Below are 16,043 nucleotides of genomic sequence, written 5' to 3' on the forward strand. Positions count from 1 at the left end.
TTTGATAATCACTATTTTTTTTTTTGGCCTTGACCTCACAACAATGCTCTTGCCTTAGCTTTCTGGGTGCTAGGATTACATGTGTGCTGAGGTGATTTCATGTCCAGAAATATATCTTTATTTGAAACTATGTTAAAGAGCACCTGTAATCTTTATAAAACTAGTTCTGTTGCTGGGAATGTAGGGAAGCCCTGTGTTTAATCCCCAGCATACAAACTAGGCATGGAATTACATTCTTGGAATTGCAAAACTGGAGATAGAGGCAGGAGATCATAAGTTAAAAGATTATCCTCTGCTGTATGTTGAATTTGAGGCTAACCTAGGCTACAGGAAATCTCACAAACACATACACACACAAACACACACATACATACACGACTAGTTGTATACACTTTTTTTTTTTTTTGCTGCCATGGCTCTATCTGATAACTTGACAATTAAGATTTCTGCCCATGCTTAGGTGATATAAAGTGAAGTTTAGCTTTTTTTGGTTTTGCTCATGAGACAATTTCATTTTTTAGTAGATCAGTATGAGTTGTTTCCTGATCTGGAATTTGTTTCCTAGCATGTGCTGTCATCTGAATTTTTACTTTCTATCAAGTGATTGGTTTGGTTTTCTGAGTATAGATTTTTAAATGCTTTGTTTAGCTTTTTATGTACTTTTGCAATTTTTGTGTCTTATTGCTAATGACAACCCATTTCTTACTTTTAGCACCTTTGACTTTCTTGGCATTGTGTGTTGGATTATAGAAACGCCTTGGAGAATTTTGGTTTTGGTATTACTGAAAAATTAACCTTCTTGATCAAATTGCCTTTCCATGAACTCTGCAGAATACTTAAATGGCACCCACTTGTCATCCATACTATTGTTTGTTTGTTTTACTTTTGATTTTCTTCCAGACATGGTCATGCTGTAAGCTGGTGATCCTCCTGCCTCAGCTTCCTGAGGATGGGCATTACTGCAGCACCACACCCAGACATTTCCATACTCATTTGAAGCAGTACTTCTGTAGCCGTTTACACAGTAGAAAGAGCTGTGTGTACTTTCAGTTAAGATTTTGCCTGGTTTTAGTTCCCATGTTCTTTGACTTATGTATCTTTTTTAGTTAGCTGGTTGTTAGGCTAGCAATCTTCCCCTAAAGGATAGAGCTACCAAATTTTACAAAGGTTTTTATAAGTAGCACATAAGGTAACAATTGTAGTTGGATGTCCAGGACAGAGGGGTCCAGGTCCAGCCCACAGATTCCAGACTTAGAAAGCATGCGTTAGCAGGCAGCGTGCTTACTGGCGTCCTCTTCTGCATCCTCTGTTCATGCTCCAAGAAGACACTTGTGATTCTAGAGTGTTACCCATAGCACTGCCTAGTTTTAAGTTTTAGGCTCATGTGTAAAATGTGTAAAAGATTTTACTGTTTTAACTCTCTCTTTTTTGGTTAAAGTAGTTCAAAATGTCAAAAATTAGGAGGAAGGTCACAGTGGAAAACACCAAGACCATATCTGAGAGTACATCCAGAAGACCTAGTGTATTTGAGAGGCTTGGACCCAGCACTGGCAGCACAACAGAGGTGAGTTGTTACACTGTGGACACAGGAAGCTTATTGGAAGGGATTAGGAATGTCACTCAGTGGCAGAGCCCTTACTTAGTCTATACAAAGAGACCTCACCCTCGATCCTGTGTACTGGGGGAACATTTAAAATACTATTATTGAAGTTCTAATTCCTTTTATAAAGGAAAATGGGTTGTTTTGTGATGGGATTAGTTTAGCAAATTTTACTTTAGAAAAGAAATAAAAGGGGTTAAGGTTTGTAAATTTCTCATTGTGATGAAATGTTTTTGTTTTATATATACAATGAATTTTGATATGAAAGAGAGAAGGTTTGTCAACTTCTCATTGTGATATAATGTTTTTGTTTGTCTTACAAATACAGTGAACTTTGATCCTATCCATGCCCCATTCCAGTAACACCCTACCCCCCCACACACACCTTCTTGTGGTTTATCATTCCTTTATTATTGAGCAGCATGTGCTTAGCTGGCATTTGGGTCACTCTGATTTGATGTTTCCTTCAGACACTCACACAGAAATACCTGTTTCCTAGACACAGTGCCGGAACTGGCTGAAGACTGGCAGCTGCCTCTATGGAAATACTTGTAGGTTCATACATGGCCCTTCACCTCGTGGGAAAGGTTACAGCAGCAATTACAGAAGGTAAACTGAGAATTCACACGTTTTCTATAGTATTAACAAGCAAATTTTGCAATTTAGTTTAAAAATCTGAAATTGAACCATACATTTAGTCAGATTTTCTGTCTTGGGGTAGTCTTAACAGTTGGATTGACAAGATATTTTAAGATTAATAAAGCATTAGCTTTAAAGTGTATATATTTGCATGCCTTTCAAATAGTGTACACCTGTGAGGAGACTGAGGCTGGGGATGAACAACTCCTAAAATGCCCCTGCCTCCTACTGCCCCAATTTTGTATTAAATCTCTGCTTAAGCAGAACTTGGAGGTGTGAGAATTTACTTTTCTTAAAGTTAAAACTCTTCCTTCATAATGCAGTGAAGTTTAAATAAGGTTTAATTGTAATTTTCTCAAGGCCTTTTAAATTTGAATCTTCTACAAGCTTTGTTGTAAAATCTACTTGCCACACCTCTTAGGACACTGTGTTAATATACATATGTTTAGGGGCTGGAGGGATAGGTCAGTGGTTAAGGGCCCTGACTGCTCTTCTGGAAGACCTGGGTTATTTCCCATCTTCCTTCCGCATGGTGACTCACAACCATCTGTGGCTCCGGTCCCAGGGGATCCAATATCCTTTCTGGCCTCAGACACCCAGTATGCACATGATGCATAGTGATCCACGCAGGCACCACACACGTGCACATAAAGCAAACAAAATAATTTTCAGAGTGTTTATATATGGATAAACATTTTCTATGCAGAACATATTTGACTAAACTGAATTTGCATAATGAAGATCTTTTTAGTATTCCTTTTGTCCCCTTATGATTTTGTAGTATCTTTAAAGGTAACAGATAAAATGTTTCTTACAGAAATAATTTAGTCAGTAAACAGAATTTACCTAGTCCTGAAATTATGTGTGCTGATTGCTAAGCCTACAGCATTAGTAGGACAACTGGAACTTAGTCACTGGGGATTTATTTTTGAGTTTGTGTGTGTGTGCTCATGTGAGTATACCACATTTGAGTGTGAAGGTCAGAGCACAGCTTTTGGGAGTGTTCTCTCTTTCAGGCCTGAGTGACAATCACTTGTGCCCACTGAGCCATTTTGATGGGTGCTGGCTTTCATTTTTAAGGTGGATGAAATATTTTCCTAGTTAGTAGTCTATCCAACTACATACATGTATGGATGGGAATGCTATTACCTTTTATTATCCTTTATCTACAACATGACTGCTCTGTTTATGTGGTGAACAGGGAGTAACTTAAGCGGCCTTTTGCGTATTTATTTTCTTCAGTTCCTTGTTTCTTACTCATATTCTCAGTACTTACCACCCCATGGAAGCCAACCTGCATTTTGATTGGCACTGGGAGAAAACTTCTGAATATTGTTCATATTTTTATATCTTACTATTTAAGCTGAAACATTTTTTAGAAATTTTGGCACCAGGTACTTAAAATTGCATCAGTATTAATTTATATTATTCTTTTAAAACATCATATAAATACAGAATTTTGTTGTTTTGTTTGTGTCAAAGGTCACCGGAAAGACCTACAGGTGACCTCAGGGAAAGAATGAAGAATAAGCGTCAGGATGTGGACACTGAGACCCAGAAACGGAGCACAGAGGAATCATCCTCACCTGTTAGGGTAGGTGTAGCATTTACAAACCCCCTTAAATTTCAGTAATTTATTCTGTAATTTCCATTTTAAATATTAAGTGGTATGCTCAATCTGTGGTAAATCTGTTATTAGACATTGCAGTGTCCTGTGTGAATAAATGGAAATTTGTTTTGTTTTGTTTTTTCAAGACAGGGTTTCTCTGCGTAGCTCTCGCTGTTGTGGAACTTGCTCTGTAAACCAGGCTGGCCTCTGAATAGAAGTAATTTATGGGGCAGGGATAACTGTCCATTCTTCTGTGTATTTAAAATGAAAAGGATGGAGCAGCAGAGTTTGTGCGCTCCTGGAACTCATGAGTACCTAAATGTAGTCCACAGTTTCAGAGTTGAAGGATATTTGCAGTGTGTGCTGCCCTGTGGTTGGTTTTCATCTCTCTGTGAGGAAACCCCTCATCTTCTAGCAGTCACTCTGCGGACCCTGAGCTGAGGCCGTCATGGAAGCCCTCCTTGTTTTGTGAATTGTTCACCCTGGCACTTTATATTATGTGTCATCTTTTGCGACTAATACAATACTAATACTGTATTAGTATTTCACATTTTTTCATTCACTTAGCATTGACCAATATTTGGGCTCTTTCTACTCCTGCCCCATAATGTGAATGAGAACACTGATGTACAGGTTTTTGGTCAGCATATGAGTTCGTTTTCCTTTGTGTAATCCCGGGGGACAGAATTGCCAAATACAAGACCTATTAGTTACTTTCCTGTAACAGAAGCAGCTTCGGAAGGGTTTCTCTTGGCTCAGCATTTGAGGGTGCAGGGTGCACGGTGGCAGCGGAGCATGGAAGCAGGAGCATCCACGGCCAGCAAGTAGAGGGCAGTGAGCACGCTGCTTAGCCCCCTTTCTTGTCATCCAGTTCAGGATCCTAGTCCACAGGCTGGAACTCCCCATTTCACCAAACCGGAGTCACATCTCCAGGTGATTCTAGGCCCTGTCACATGGCGAGTATTAGCGCCCAGTGCGACGGCCACTCTCACTTCGAGCAGCCGCTAACACAGTGCTTTTGGCCTTCGTGGTGCTGTGCTCCTTTAGTACAGCTCTTCGTGCTGTGCTGACCCCGACCATAAAATGACTTTTGTTGCTACTTCATAGCTGTGATTTTGCTACTCTTATGAGTTGTGATATCAATATCTGATCAACCCACACATTGAGAACTGCTCTGCTCTACTGTCATTTAGAGGTCGCATCATTTTTACTTCTAGACAGTAGGATTTGAAAGTTCCCGTTTCCCCATATTTTTTTCCAGCTCCGAATCTAATTTGGTTTTACTTTGTGACTTCCTAATAGCTAAGGATGCAAGCAAAGGGTACATGCTCACTGACTGTTGATGCATATCTGCAGATACTTTGCCTACTTTTTAAAATTGAGCTATCTTTATTGAGTTGTAAGAGTTCTTTATATTTTGAGTACAGGTAAAATATATTTTTTGGAGATTTCAAGTTTTCATTTTTTTAAATAATGTGAAATAATTGTATATTTAAATATCATCAAATTTCTAGGATGAATTATTTTGCTTTACCAGTGTTTAATGCAAATTTGGTTAATTCTTTTAAAGTTAAAAACAGCAAAAAATAAGATGACTTCTAAAATTTTTTCCCATTCCTTTTTTTTATTCTGAAATAAGTTAAAATTTAAGAAAACATCAGAATGAGCATATAATTCCTATATTTGCTTTCATTTTTAAGATGCCTAAAACAAATTTTCTACCATTCTGTGCATTGTTGTTACTTTCTTTTTCGAAAGTGGGTCAGTATCTTATCATATCATCTGAACTGTGCATAACACCAGGTTCCTGGGCCCAGGTGATAATCTTGCCTCAGCCTCTCCTGTAGCTGGTACTACATAGGCTGTCAGCATCAGACACAGCTGTCATTAGTGTGTGTCTGTGTGTGCACATGTATATCTGATTCCTGAAAACTGAAGTCAGCTCTTAAGAGTTCATACAACATGCATTGAAGATAAACTCTAATTAGTGTAAGAGACAGGTACAAGGATTTACAGTGTGAATACAGTACCTCTAGGTATTGATAACTAAATTCTGCTGTTTTCTCATCTATAAATTATGAGCTGACTTTGTTGTTATGTTATGATGAAGGGGTAGGATTCGCCATTTATGCTGACTTTTAATAATATAATGGTTAAAATGGGGTTTTTTTGGATGTGAGCATTAATTTAGGTTGTTAACACATCTAAACATATATATGTATATGTTCTAAAGACTTACATGTTTAGATCACCTTAGTAGATAGCAAAGTTGGCTATTAAGAAACTTAAAGTCTGGGGCTGGTGAGGTGGCTCAGCAATTAAGATCACTGGCTACTCTCCTCAAGGACCTGAGTATAATCTCCAGCTCCCACATGATGCTCACTACTATTTATACCTCCAGTCTCAAGAGATTGGATGCCCTCCTCTGGCCAGTGAGAGCCCCAGGCACTTACATGAAACGAGCAAACCTTAAAGAAAAACAAGTGAAGCTCAATTCTTGCTTTCACCTCTGATGTGTTCAGCAGCGTGTGATGCTGCTCTTCATATAGTGGCTTCCTGTCGGAGATCAGGTTGATTTCTAAGGAAGGACTGCATTGTACGGATAACACAGGCAGAGCTGATTGAGCATATGAGTTTTCAGGGATTAGCAGATAACTCCTTCTTTGTCACTGATACTTACTCTAGGATGTCTAAATTTTAAGGGTGCTGGATTACCCTTGATTTTGTGGGGAGGCAACTTCATAAACGAATTATAATTCCATAGTATATGATAGGATGTCAGAGATACAAGCAGAGTGCACAGTGGACAAAGTAAACAACTCCCTGCAGAACCAGAGAACACAGCACGAGGAAGGATAGGTTTGTGGGTGAGAAGACAAAGCGGGGGGGGGGGGGGAGAGGATACAGTTAGCTGTGGAGAGTTTTAGAGGACTGCCAGTGAGCTTGAGGAGCTGTGGTCTGTGTGCTGTGTCGTGCTCTAGCATCGGAGAGTAAGGTGAGGGCTGAGTAGGTACTGGTTAGTTCACTTAAATAGAAGTGGTTCTCATGCACAGACTCAGTGGGAAACCTTGGTGGCCTTGTCTCAATTGAAATGTGCTGTAAGTATAAAAACATGTGCTGAGTTTCAGATACTTGGTATGAAAGTAAATAAATCTCAGTTTCTACTGGGTTACATATTGAAATGATAGAATTGAATGCACTGAGTTAAATGAAATATATTAACATTTTAATTTTACCTGTTTTATTCTTCTTTCTGATGTGGCAGTGAAGAACTGTAAGATCGCTGGTGCTCTTGCATGTGTCTGTTAGATAGGGCAGTCTTCTTTATCTGAACTGAATGCAGTTAAATCTACAGAACCTTTCAAATACACTAATTAAATTGTATTCTCTTCTCTAACAGAGGTTTGTTATTTTACAGAATTTGAACATAGCAAATAAGTTTTCATTGAGAGCAGAATTGGCTCCGAATAGTCAGTAAGAATAGTCAAAGGTTTGTTAATGATAAAGACATAAGTGCGTCCTGGGAGCTGTCCCTAAAGAGAAGCTATGCAGCCACATTTCAGAGTAGGTTAAATAATCTATCATAATAGCAAAGTGTTAGAATTTAGACACCCTCTCAGGGTGTTCCCTTTGTTTATGTAGACTCTGTCCTCAGGACAGATGGACAGAGCAATGTTCATTTCAAGATGGTTGGCCAACATCTATTGCTTTCACACATTGATTGGTTTTTTTGTTTTGTTTTGTTTTTCTGTTTTAAAATAAATACAAGAGTTGTCATTTGAGCCTTGTTTTGGTTTTTATTTTGTGGGGCTTCTTGGTTGCTTTTGTTTTGAGGCAGGGTCTGATACTGCAAATCAAAGTGGCCTCAAACTTACTCCTGCTTTAACCTCAATTCCCCAAATGCCACCATGCCCAGCTTCAGTGTTAAATTTAAATGTTAGTTAATTCAGCTACTTTAATCTGTCGTTTGTATAGCCATTTCTAGTTCCAGTTCCTTTCCATTCTCCAAAATTGTCAGTTGCTTTAATTTTCTGCTCTCAACCTGATGGTTAATATCTTGAGATAGAGAATCTGTTTTAGACTTGTTATTTTTCATGCGTTAATTTAATTTGGTTATTATTAAAATTACTTTTACAGATTTAACTGTGTAGGTAGAGCTCAAGGTGATTGGCCAACATCTAGTCTATTCTAGGTGTATTGTTTTGACACCACACATACTACACTAGATCTTGTCCTACTCTTAGTCGCCACGTTCTGACCTATTATGAACCAAAACTATGTTTCTAGTATGGGGTGCATGTGTCCGGGAGGGCTTTCTTCGAGAAGGCACTCTTCACTACTAGTTTTGTATGACAGTCCCTACTTAACTGTCTTCCTCCCCCCTCCTCCCCCAGCCGTGTACTTCGTCTTTGTATTTCTGAGTAGCTGGGGTTGGAATGACCCTGGCTCAAGAAGGGGATGGCTCCATAGCTGCTGCAGTAAGGGGGACTCTTGCAGTGGAAAGTTTTTGTTTTTTTTTTTTGTTTTTTTTTTTTTTTGATTTTTCGAGACAGGGTTTCTCTGTAGCTTTTGGTTCCTGTCCTGGAACTAGCTCTTGTAGACCAGGCTGGCCTCGAACTCACAGAGATCCGCCTGCCTCTGCCTCCCGAGTGCTGGGATTAAAGGCGTGTTTAAGGTAGAAGGTTAACAGTTACTGACCGTATCCAGAGTAAGCCTTGTGATCTTATTTTAAATCTGTATTATTATGGTGCCTGTTTCCATTTGCCACAAGTTATGGTAAAGACCAAGTGGGGAAGTACAAGCAAGAAGTCTTTAGAAAGAGTGAAACAATGTACTTGCAAAACAGAAAGAGTAGAAAGGAACTAAGCTAACAGTAGGAAGCTGATTGCTGTGGGGGTAAGTTGGTCAAATGTTTACTGAAAATGATACACTGTAGAAGAGGAGGCTAAGAGCAAGAGTGTAAACCGTTCTACTTGGAAGAAATTTCATAGCAAACAGTACAGGGATCGTTATGACATTATTTTCATCATACATAAAAACCCCGCATGGTTGCACAGTGCTGAGTATTTGCTGTACTAGTGAATCCTGTCCAGATTCAGAAAGGACAAGAATGGACATCTTGTCTTCTTGACATACGAACTTCAGCAAAGGATTGAAACAGTGTGGATTGGAATCATTTGAAGGCTTGTCTAGTCACATGTCTGTATTGATAGTAGTCATTTGGAAGCCTCAGTTCTTCTCCATGTGGACCTATTGATGGGGATAACTTGGGCTCCCTCTCACCCGAAGGCTGATACCAGGGGTTAATATCTCTCTCTGTCTCTCTCTCTCTGTCTGTCTCTCTGTCTCTGTCTCTCTCTCTCTCTCTCTCTCTCTCTCTGTCTCTCTCTCTCTCTCTCTCTCACACACACACACACACACACACCCTGCATATCAAGGAAGCAAGGAAGAGTAAGTGTGCATATGGCTTGCTTCCTGTTACTATAAAATGGTATCAGAAACCAAAATCTGGGTGGTGTTAAGATGTCTCAGCCAGGAGGCTACAGAAATATGTGTCCTTGCTAATGTCTTCAACTTCTAAGTTCAGGTCATGTGTTCTACACCTTAGCTTGTGAGTCTTTATATTGGACACAGAAGTCGTTTTTAAAAGCTAACTTTGTTGAGATACAACTTGTAAACATATTGTACCCATTCTAAATATATAGTCTGAATTTTGACACATGTATATATTACTCTTAACAGGGTGTTACACTACAATCAAGATGCAAAAATATTTCTGTCAGCTCAAAATGTCTCCATTCCCCATCCTAAACTCAGTCTTGAAGTGTTCAAATCTGTCATTTGATTGGAATCCTGTAGTATATATCTCCTTGTCTCAATTCTTTCAGTGTTATTAATTAATACTTTCAAAATTCAACCACATTGTTGTGTCCATACTTTGTTCCTCTTCTTGCTTAGTAGTCTGTGAATCAGCAGAGTTTGTTCGTGTAACAGTTGATGGGCATTGGGGTTTCTAGGTTTCAGTTATTTAAATACAATTTAAGAATGAGGGTCTAAGTCGGGTCTAAGTCTTCACATAGGCATGCTTTCTTCGACCTAGTTGGAGAGTTGCTGGGCCATCTGCACAGTGTAGCTTCATAGAACCTGCTGAACAGCTTTTCAGAGTGGTTCTATTTTCCATCTCCCAAGAAGTAGGCAAGTTTATTTTTCTGTTCTTGCCACCATATGGCATTGTGGATTTTTTTTTCTCATTTTAGCTCTGCAGGCAGGCATGTAGTGCTTATATTTGTTGAGGGTTAATGATGTTGTACAACTTTTAATTTTGTTGAAGGGCTATTTGTTTCTTACCCTCCCCCCCTCTCACACACACACACACCCTTGTTGGTTATCTTGCGATGTTTTGGCACCTCCCTCCTCAGTAGTCTAAAGTAATGTGTCCAGCACTTTGCATACATGTGCTTGGAGGCTTACCACTGTTAGATCAGTCCTGGTTTATAAGGCCTTTCACTAAACGTGATCAGGAAGCATGGTTGTATTTTCTCTTAGACAAGTTCTAATCATTCAGATTTAGGATTTTAGGGCTTTTACAATTGTATTGGTTTCTTGTGCAAAAAATTCTAGTCTCTCTTTACATTATCACACATTTTATATTATATTTAGACGATATAGAGTTTGCATGTAAAATGTCTTGTATAGGCTCATGTGTTTGAAAATTTGGTCTTCAGTTGGGGCATCTTTGGATTGTACGGTGTTTATCCATTTGACATTTTAGCTCATTTTAACATTTATCAAGTTCATTCCAGAACCAGGCAATTGAATTACAGAAACAAACAACAAATAAAAATCCTTTTACAATGTTTTAATTATGTTTATGATGGGGGAGGGGGCAGCGCAGGGGACACACACGCCCGAGGCCTGTTCTTGTGTATGCCAGGCTATCGTTTTGTTTGTTTTTTGGTTTTGTTTTTGTTTTTTGTTTTTTTGAGACAAGGTTTCTCTGTAGCTTTGAAACCTGTCCTGGAACTAGCTCTTGTAGACCAGGTTGGCCTCGAACTCATGGAGATCCATCCGCCTGCCTCTGCCTCCCGAGTGCTGGTACTAAAGTCCTGTGCCACCACCGCCCGGCTAGGCCAGGCTGTCTTGAGCTCTTGCTCCATCTGCCTCTTATGCAGGCTGCAATTATGAGCATGCGTCTCTACTCTCGGATGTGTTTGCATTGTACCTGTATCCAGCAGGTTGGACATGCCCCGGATAGGAAGCTGGGCAGTAGAGCTTCACGGGAGGAAGTGGGTCTCTGAGGATGGACCTAGCGGGTTCTAGCCCATCCCCGTTTCCTGTCTGATCTCTGCTTCTGGTCTTTGGTCGGGTCTCTGTTCCTTCCTTGCTATGGTGAGCTGTACCGTCGAACTGTGAGCCAGAATAAACTACTTCAGTGTTCAGTTTTTTTTTCTAGTCTTTGACATAGAAAGAGAGAGTAACTAATGTATGGGGTTATTGAGAAGTTAAATTTCTTTGTAGTTCTTAGGATACACCTTATTTTGGGATATATCTTGTTTGGGGTATATCTGTTAAATCAAATCGATAGGGATTTAGCTAGTTACTGTATTTAAACCACCAAATTAATATGTGCATGAATTAATCTTTGTCATTCTAATTTAAGTGTTGGGATTTATTTTTAATTTTGTAAATATACAAAATGTGATTTCAAAACGCTTTACATTTAAAAAGTTTGACTTCCACATTTTGATTGCTCTGCCTTTTTCTTCATAGACCACATTTATTTTTTGGTTCTGCTTTTATCTGTATATATGTGCACTTGTATATTTACATACATTAAATGCATTTGTTGATAGATATATGCACATAAATTTGTGTGTAATTTTTTCATACATAAAAAATGACCTTCTGTTTCACATGACTTTTTAAACGTTTCTCTTACAGGTGATCATTCCATAGCAATATATTGAGAGATTTCTTAGGCTTTTTCCTAGTTACATGGTGTTTCATTGTTTGACTAGACCGTGTCTTCTGTGCATGGGGGTTTAGGTTATTTCAGTGTTGCTCCTGCTGTCCAGCTGTGGTGAATGACTGTGTACTTGTTATAATTTTTAGCATGTCTTAGAGCAAGATATATCTGAAGAAATGCATGCTGTGGCAGAGGGTCAGGGTCGACAGGACTAGGCAGACTCATGTTGTTGCTGTGTGTCGGGGGGGGGGCTATTTGTTTTCCTTTTCTCCTTTGCTGTATTGCCATAATAGCTTCTCCAGCAAGATAGGGGACTGATGTGTGTTGGTTTAGTTTTAGTCTATATTTCTCTTGAGAAGTTTAGTCATCCTTCTGTATCTTAAATGTTTGGAACAAAACTTTAAATATGTTTTATCTGAAATGCTGGAAACCAGAAGTGTTTCAAATTTTAGATCTCTTCACTCCCCCACCCCCCAGATTTTAGGATATTTGCATATATATAATGAGCTATCTTGGGAGAGGCAACCCTATCTCAATATGAGATTTATTTGTATTTCATGTAATATGTACATGAAGCTTGAAGGTGATTTTGCTGGGTTTTGTATACCTGTGTTTTTAATGGAACCTTTGCGTGAGGACAGCTGTAGGTTTCCACATGACCTGTGCTAGTGCTCCCAGTTCAGATCTGGGGCAGTTCAGATTTTGAAGTTTAGAATTAGGGATGCCAGCCCGCAATGGCATTTTTTTATGATATCAAGTATAATAATTTTCATTTCTCTTTTCAAAACATAATGTTTTTTAGAGCAGTTTAGGTTCACAGCAAAACTGAATGGGACGTACAGAGACTACCTGTGTGCTTTGTCTCACTTCAGATGCGTGGCCTTTACTGTCAGTATCCCACCAGAGTGGCTACTGTGTTTCTGTGAACTGTCATCATTGATGTCTGTAGTATATTTAACCATTTTCCTGATGGAGGTGTATTGATTGTCTCCCAGTTTTAGCAAATATAAATAGTCCTCTGCAGACTGATTTGTGTGTGTGTGTGTGTGTGTGTGGACACAAGCTTTGGTTAAATACTAGGGAATGTTGATGCCGGATTGTGTAGAAAGAGAATTAAAGGAAAAGAGAGAGAGGAAGGTGATAGTAGCAGAAGAAACTGGTTTAGCCCAGCCTGACAATACAGGCTTTTAACACCAACTTCTTGGGGATGCTAAGGCAGGAGGATGGCAAGTTCAGGCAAGTACCTGCCTAGGTAATTTAGTGAGACCTTGTTTAAGAAAACCAAAGAAAAGACTAGGCGTGGGTATCTCTGGCATAGCACTTGCCTGGCCTAGCCTGCCTGCTACTACAGATTCAGTCCTCAATAAAACACAGAGAGAGAGAAAGAACAGAGAGTGGGGATGGGTGGGGAGAAAATAGACACCTCGCCTGCCTCTACCAAACAGTTCCCAGATTTTCATCATGCATGCCCACTGATAGTGAACAAATCCTGATGCCCAGAGCTTACTGGTGTCTAGTGGTATCATTATATGGAATTTTGTCTTCTCAGAAACGTGTGCCTAACATGAACTTTTTTATTCACTGCAGTTTTCATTTGCCATGAACAAGTGACTTGCCATGTTGAACATCTTTGCATGTACTGTCTGTCATCTGGATGTCTTCATTTTGCTGAAACACTCTTCTTTTGATCAGGTTTTTATGTTGTTGAGTTCTAAGTGTTCTTTGTGTTTAGGTAATGTACTTTGTATGTTTGCAGATGAAAAGAGTTTTCAAACTCTTTCCTCGTTTTTAATTGTTTTCTCATTTTTTTGACAGTAAATTTCCTAGTGTGAAACTTTTCTATTTTAATGAAGGGCACTTAATGAATTATTTCTTTGATGGACTGTATACATACATGGTCATTAAAATCACTTACTTGAGATTATTTAGATATTTTCCTGCAGATTTGCCCTTTATATTTATGTCTGTGACCCATTGGAGTTAAGTTTTGTGAGAACGGTACAGTCTGTGTCCAGCATCACTGGACACCTAGCTGTTGTGCACCACCCAGTGCAAGACGCCTTTTTTTCATTGAGTATTCTTTGCTTCCCGGCACACATCACTTGATCTGTCTGTGAGGGTCTTTCTCAGTGTTCTGTGGTGGTCTCTACTGATATAGTCTGCTGTTAGTTTGTCTGATACCATAATATTTTGATGACTGTAGCTTCCTTTATAGTAACTGTTGAGATCTGCTGCTTCAACTCTCCAGATTTGATCTTCTCTTTTCATACCTTTGTTTATTTCTTATAACATCAATTTAAACTTTAGCATCAATGTATCAGTGCAAACTTTAGCATCAGTTTGTCTGACTAATAGCAACCTGCTGGGGTTTTGATGGTAACTGTATTCGATCTGAGGTCAGTTCTATTGAAATAGTGTCACGTGTCATAATTAGCATCAATTGTTAATTTGACACACCTGAAAAGAGGGAAGTCGCCTCAGTTGAAGAATTGCTTCCTTCAAATTGGCTTATGGGTATATCTGTGAGGCGTTTTCTTAGTTACTAATTTATGTAGGGTGGCCCGGTCCATTGTGAGCAGTGCTGTCTCTAGGGAGGTGGGCTGGGCAGTATAAAAAAGATAGCTGGGCTGGAGAGATGGCTCAGTGGTTAAGGGCATTGGTTGCTCTTACAGAGACCTGGATTCAATTCCCAGCACCCACATGGTAGCTCACAACTGTCCATAACTCCAGTTCTGGGTTCTAGGAGATCCAGCACCCTCACACAGAATATATACAGGCAAAACACCAGTGTACATTGAAAAAATAAATACTCTTTTAAAAGGTTTGAGAGAGAAAGAGAGAGAGAGAGAGAGAGAGAGAGAGAGAGAGAGAGAGAGAGAGAGAGAGAGAGAGATTAAAAAAAAATACCTGGCAGTGGTGGGCACACCTTTAATTCCAGCACTCTGAGAGGCAGAAGCAGGTGGATCACTGTGAGTCTGAGGCCAGCCTGGTCTACAGAGTGAGTTCCAGGACAGGCTCCAAAGCTACACAGAGAAACCTGTCTCGAAAAACCAAAAAAAGGGAAGGTAGCTGAGCAAGCCAGGGGAAGTAAGCCTCCATGCTCTCTGCTTTAGTTCCTGTCTTGGGCTTTTGCCTTGGCTTCCCTCTATGGAATAATCCCTTTCCTTCTTCAATTTGATTTTGGTCAGTGTTTTGTCATAGCAGAAAGCTAACTAGAACAGCATATTATTATAGAGAAGATTGGTAGATTAATGAAAGTGTAAGAATCATGAAATAAAAATCTGTGATAAACGTGAGATGCCTTTGGCTCTTGGTCCGATAGAAAAGTATTGAAGGGATTTAGTAGTGATGTCCAAACATTTAAAGAGTCAGCTTGTAGAAGAAGTACTAGATCTGTTTTGCATAATTTCAAAGATGAAAATTAGTTCTAATCAATAGAATCTAGAGAGATAAAGATTAAGAAAGAATAATTGGAGCCCTCTAGAAATGGGCGTAGGGGAATATACAGTAGAGAGCTGTCACTGGAAACCTTGGGAGCTAGTTATTTTTCCCTGTTAAATTTTCTAATAACTTATATAGTGTTATTAAACATTTTCTTCTGTAAGGTTGGAATTGGATTATATATTCCTTTCAAATATATAACATTTTATTTGGCTACCAACACACTTATAATATTTTTTTCAATGGTTAGTCGCAATACTTTTTATTTCAGATTCTTGTAATGTCTCCTTACTATGTAAGATAAGACTTGTAATGAGCATAATCTGCTCCACAAGTAAACATTTAAGAAAAGTGAATATAGCCGGGCGATGATGGCGCACGCCTTTAATCCCAGCACTTGGGAGGCAGAGGCAGGCGGATCTCTGTGAGTTCGAGACCAGCCTGGTCTACAGAGCTAGTTCCAGGACAGGCTCCAAAGCCACAGAGAAACCTTGTCTCGAAAAACCAAAAAAAGAAAAAAAAAAAGTGAATATACCTGAAAGTAATTTAAAACCCCATGAGCATTGGATCTCTGAAATGGAAGAAACCTTAAGCACTTTCCCAAGTTAGGCACAGACTTACTAGTTATTATATTGATCTTCTTTAGTAAAATATTTTCTTCATATGGCTGCACTAGAATTTGCAGGTAACGAATGACTTACAAATCCTCCTCCCCCAGAAGCAAGGCTGAGTGAGATGGAAGTGCTGTGTACTCAACAATGGCCTCACACTGTCTTAACCATCTGGTA

The 16,043-nt window shown here is 39.2% G+C and overlaps 1 protein-coding gene across 4 annotated transcripts in view; it reads left to right on the forward strand.

Annotated features, from left to right (window-relative positions):
• Zc3h13 (zinc finger CCCH-type containing 13) overlaps positions 1–16,043 on the forward strand; it is a 61,079-nt gene that overhangs the window by 5,896 nt on the left and 39,140 nt on the right. For 2 of the 4 annotated variants that reach the window (XM_075950174.1, XM_075950177.1), the window contains exons 2-4: positions 1,439–1,564; positions 2,100–2,209; positions 3,722–3,833. The exons of 1 other annotated variant lie outside the window; for it this stretch is intronic. In XM_075950174.1, coding sequence (XP_075806289.1) covers positions 1,448–1,564; positions 2,100–2,209; positions 3,722–3,833 — 339 coding nt within the window. In that variant the 5' untranslated portion in view covers positions 1,439–1,447. The remainder of the gene's footprint in view (positions 1–1,438; positions 1,565–2,099; positions 2,210–3,721; positions 3,834–16,043) is intronic. One more of the 4 variants, XM_075950175.1, reaches the window with a different exon arrangement.

The sequence above is a fragment of the Microtus pennsylvanicus genome, chromosome 15 (genome assembly GCF_037038515.1).
Source record: "Microtus pennsylvanicus isolate mMicPen1 chromosome 15, mMicPen1.hap1, whole genome shotgun sequence".
Taxonomy (NCBI): Eukaryota; Metazoa; Chordata; class Mammalia; order Rodentia; family Cricetidae; genus Microtus; species Microtus pennsylvanicus.